The sequence below is a fragment of the Eurypyga helias genome, unplaced genomic scaffold, assembly GCF_000690775.1.
Source record: "Eurypyga helias isolate BGI_N326 unplaced genomic scaffold, ASM69077v1 scaffold29821, whole genome shotgun sequence".
Lineage (NCBI taxonomy): Eukaryota > Metazoa > Chordata > Aves > Eurypygiformes > Eurypygidae > Eurypyga > Eurypyga helias.
This window is the reverse complement of record NW_010233278.1, coordinates 16,459-20,724: the sequence shown is the minus strand read 5'-3', so window position 1 is coordinate 20,724 and position 4,266 is coordinate 16,459. Positions and strand designations below refer to the sequence as shown.

The 4,266-nt window shown below is 38.3% G+C and overlaps 1 protein-coding gene across 1 annotated transcript; it reads right to left on the bottom strand.

Moving 5' to 3' along the window:
- Positions 1–267: 267 nt before the first annotated feature.
- LOC104517131 (cholecystokinin receptor type A-like) lies at positions 268–3,814 on the bottom strand (the record flags this gene model as incomplete). Its single annotated transcript, XM_010161695.1, has 3 exons — positions 3,535–3,814; positions 2,530–2,781; positions 268–529 (listed from the first exon to the last, which is right to left on the bottom strand). Coding segments are annotated over exons 1-3 (635 nt in total), but the record flags the coding sequence as incomplete, so codon positions are not given.
- Between the last annotated feature and the right edge of the window lie 452 nt (positions 3,815–4,266).

Here is a 4,266-nt window from a genome sequence, read left to right as displayed (position 1 = left end):
GTGACAGTAGGGGCTTAGCAGGCCACAGTGTGAGAATCATTGCCATGTTGGGTATCATTCCTACGACAAGGGAAAAGTCATACAAGTGACAAAATGTAAGCAGCTTAAAAATATGATTATCTTTTTTTTTACTTCTCCAATAAGCATGATAGAAGTGCAAATGTTTGCTGAAGGTTAATACTTGATTTTCAATAGGCTTAATGCTACCATGAAATCCTGTTTTCCACCAGATAATTATGCATCTGCTAACGGTCAGTTATGTCTTACCAAGACTGCTGAATGACATCACTTGGCCAGAGGAGCCGACACATATTTGCTGTGGTGTTGTTATACTTGGTAAAAGGTACCAGTTTGCTGTAGATTGGGTATGGTGCCATGATAGCAAAGGAAACACACCAGGTAGCAGCAATCACTTTCAAGGCATGGGATTTTGTCTGCCAGACCCTGGACTGCAGAGGTTTGCAAATGGCACTGTATCTCTCCAGAGATATGGCAACCAGGTTGAATGTAGATACACTCACAGAGACACCTAAGGCATAAGATAAAGAAAAAGTTTATTCTTTTGGTATAAATATTCATATTATTTTTAAATAGTCTTGCCAACTTTCTGTATGCATATATAAAGTTTAAAATGTAGCAAACTATTTATAAGCTAAAATATTTATAAATATCATACTGATTAGGTCAGTGAAGAGTGTGTGGGCAATGGGTCTAAGTCTCCAGACTGATGTTCCTGCTCTGTGCTTCTCTAACTCCAGAATTCCAAGAGAAAAGATTCATTCTGTCAAACCATGAAATTCTGAGAACATGGAAAGAAGACACTTTTCCTCCTAACTCTTCTCTTTGCTACTGTGGTTTATACACTCCAGTGATGGCACTGAACTTCAAACACGCGTTTGAAATCAGAGGGATTATGCTGTTAATTACACTTTTAACACAGAAGTTCATAGTCCCTCTTCTATTGTTTTAATTTTTGTTTCTTGCTTGACTGGTGATCTGTTTTTCTCATTCAAGAGAATTAATTGTGTTATTACTTTTTTTTAATTAGATGCTAATGGAGTTACAAAGCAGGAGAAATGAAGCCATGAAGCTGAATTTTGTCCTTCAAGTGCCCTTAAATTCTCCTGCTCATATATTATAAAATATAATGCAGCAATCTGCATTTCGGTCACTGAGGTGCCCCAGCTTATCACTGCAAGAATATAAATATTTTTTCTTAACTTTATCACAGATTTTTCTTTCAGTGAATGAGCTTTCATGTAATAGTCTTTGTGAATGTTCTAATGTGGGTCAGAATAGAAAATGCCAGCATGTTTACAGCTTGCTTTGCACAAATTATCTGTAATTTAAAATGAGTCTTCCTACACCTTAAAATGAGAGATAAGGACATAGGTGATTCAATGGATGGCTGTCAATAGAAGCTTCTGTTAACCTGAATTGCTAATGGGAAAGTTCTATATTCTGATTCTTAAAATAAAACCCCTTCAAAATGAAAAACTTGATATTTGAAAATATTTCATGATTTTTTTTAGAAAGTAATTTTCACAGCGTGAAATAAGAGAAAGATGACAATGCTTCAGTATTTTTTTTATGGTATTTATGGCAGCAATCCATTATAATTGTATAAACATGGCCTTTAGTTTTATTGGTTTTATCTACAAAAAGATGTTGATTTCCCATTCGCACACTTTAGGTGTGTACTTTCACATTACATCAAGTTCTCAAGGGCACGAGTTGAAAGGGGACCTAAGGTTGCTGTAATTAACCCAGGATCTCCCAGAGTGGCACAAACTTTACATAATATTTTCCTTTCTGTCTTTTTTTTTTTTTAAGAAACAAACAAAGGCGCAGGAAGCATTGGAAGTTAGAGAAAATCGCATAGAGAGATGTACAAAATCCAGGCATTCTGAAACTCCTGGCTCCACAACCAAATTGGGTATGGCAAGGCATAGAAAAGTGGTGCTTCTTGAAGTCAGCCTCTAAAACCTCTATCTGTATTTTGTGGTCTCCTGGTGAGCTCTGATCACACTTGGTCTGTTGTCAAAAAGGGCTTGCTCTAACTTCCAATGCCGCAAATGATACCTACTTTGGCCTTTTATTTTTTTTTTCAGGTATCACTGCTACCAAAAATCTGTGAGCAAAAATCTGCCCTTAGTGAGGACTGTACAACCCTGTCATTTCTGACGGGTGGTCTGAACACTGCTAACACCTTACCCCTGCCAGTGAGGGGTAAGCAAGCCGATGTGCCAGGTTCCTCATTAAAGCTTGGCCGTGTAACATACTTGTCATTTAACCTGACCCACCTAAGCACTTCTGTGTGTTGATAAAATTAAGTGGTGCCTCTGTGTTTTGCTGGATCACTCTGAGGAAACCAAAACCATGAAGATTTGCACTACAAAGTTTTTCCTTCATGATTTTGGTAACTCTTCAGTGGCAGATAGAAGCAATCAGCTTTTCACTGGCCTTTAATGACCTTCTTGCCTATCTCATTGTCAGTCTTCAAAATAAGTATCAACTTCCAAGACTTACCCATGAAATAAGTGGCAGTTTTGCAAACAGCGCTACCAAAAATAAAGTCTTTCAGCAGGTTGGGAATGAGGGTGAATGGCATGCAGAAAAGGCAGAGCATCAGGTCGCTGACTGCTAGTGACAGCAGAAATGTATTGGTGACTGTTCTCATCCGCTTGTTTCTTATCAGCACTGTAATTACCAGAATATTCCCCAAAACGCTGAGCAGAAATATTAAACAATACAGCAGAATCCGAATTATCTGATGCAAATCTGAAAATTGTCACAAAGAAGACTCAAGTTATGCAGCATACAGCTCCTAGACTAGTATGATATGCCTCATCCTTTAACCAAAAGATAAAAAAAGCTTTTCTGTAATCAGTTTTACTAAGGTTTATGTCTTTACACCAATGCAAAACCAGGGCAAGCTCTGAAATTCTTGAACTTATTCTGATCTATCTGAATTGTGCAACATTAAAACACAATACATGCAATACAATGTATATTTGGAGAGTCAAATACAACTTCTTAAAAGCTCATTCTTCTCACAATACTTAGTGTGCACCACGCACTCACTTTGGGAGTTCCTCCTTTATGCAGAATTAAGAAATGATACAGCAAACAAAAATATTTTAATACATAAATTATTTTTTTCACCCTCAGAGAGCTCTAATTTCATATTTAATCACTTTCATGCACAGTATCAGATAACTCCCTTGTTATTTAATTGCTCAAAGAGTAAAAACCATGTTTCTCCAGGTCCTTTGCAGAGCTATTTACAGTCTGTGCCCCAAAGTGCTACTGGTTTACCTTTCCTTTGCATCCAGATTTTCTAGTTGAATTTTTAGCTTGGAAAACCAGCACACTGTAAATTCTTTCCTGCCTATTTCTCATCCTAATTTATCAGCAAGCAGTTGATTTTGCACTCCCTCTCAGAAAAAGCCTTGTGTATCTGTTTCTTTCCATAGTATCTCTACTTCCAGCTAGATCTAAAGCTGCCTGAAAAAATCCATTTTCTATACATACCTCGAGAAGGATAAGGTGGATCCTCCACACAGAAAAAAGTGTCATTTTCCAAGATGATATCGCACAGGAAAACAGTAATATTGCTGCCGTTCCCGAGGAAGCTCGCATCAACTATTTCCATTCTTCAGTATCCACAGGTTAGCTTTGATGAAGAAGAGGGTGGGTTTGTAACTATCTGCCCGTTCCTTCAGTAAACAAATACATTTCTGAATGAAATCTTCAGGAGGAATACGAGAGAGGCAGTTGTGCAAGGAAGCTCTCCTAACTCCCCGTCAGGAACACCCAGCACACAGAGTCCTGTTCAGGCTGAACAAGATTTATTCCCCGGGCACACGAGGCAGTTCAGAAGAACGGAGCGTGCGTGCACATACACACTCACACGTATGCACCCACATGCACATGCACACACATCCCCTCTGGTACTTTTTTAGATCCACCCTCTTCTGTTACTGGCCTTCTGTTGGGATTATAAACAGGCTAGAAAAAGATTACAGCATTAACCCCTTGCAAGATTGCTTCTACTCACATCTCTGCAATATTTCTCAAAGGGATTCTGCATTGCTGTGCCCAACAAATCACAACCAGGGAGTGATGAGAGTGATAAATCAGTCTCTCAGCCAACATTTTAAATGGTACAAGTAGCTGAATAAAAGGGCAGAGAAGAGAAAAACATAGTGAAGATTTTCATGCCTTACATGAAAACGATTCTTATCTCCACATTTTTTTGATCAA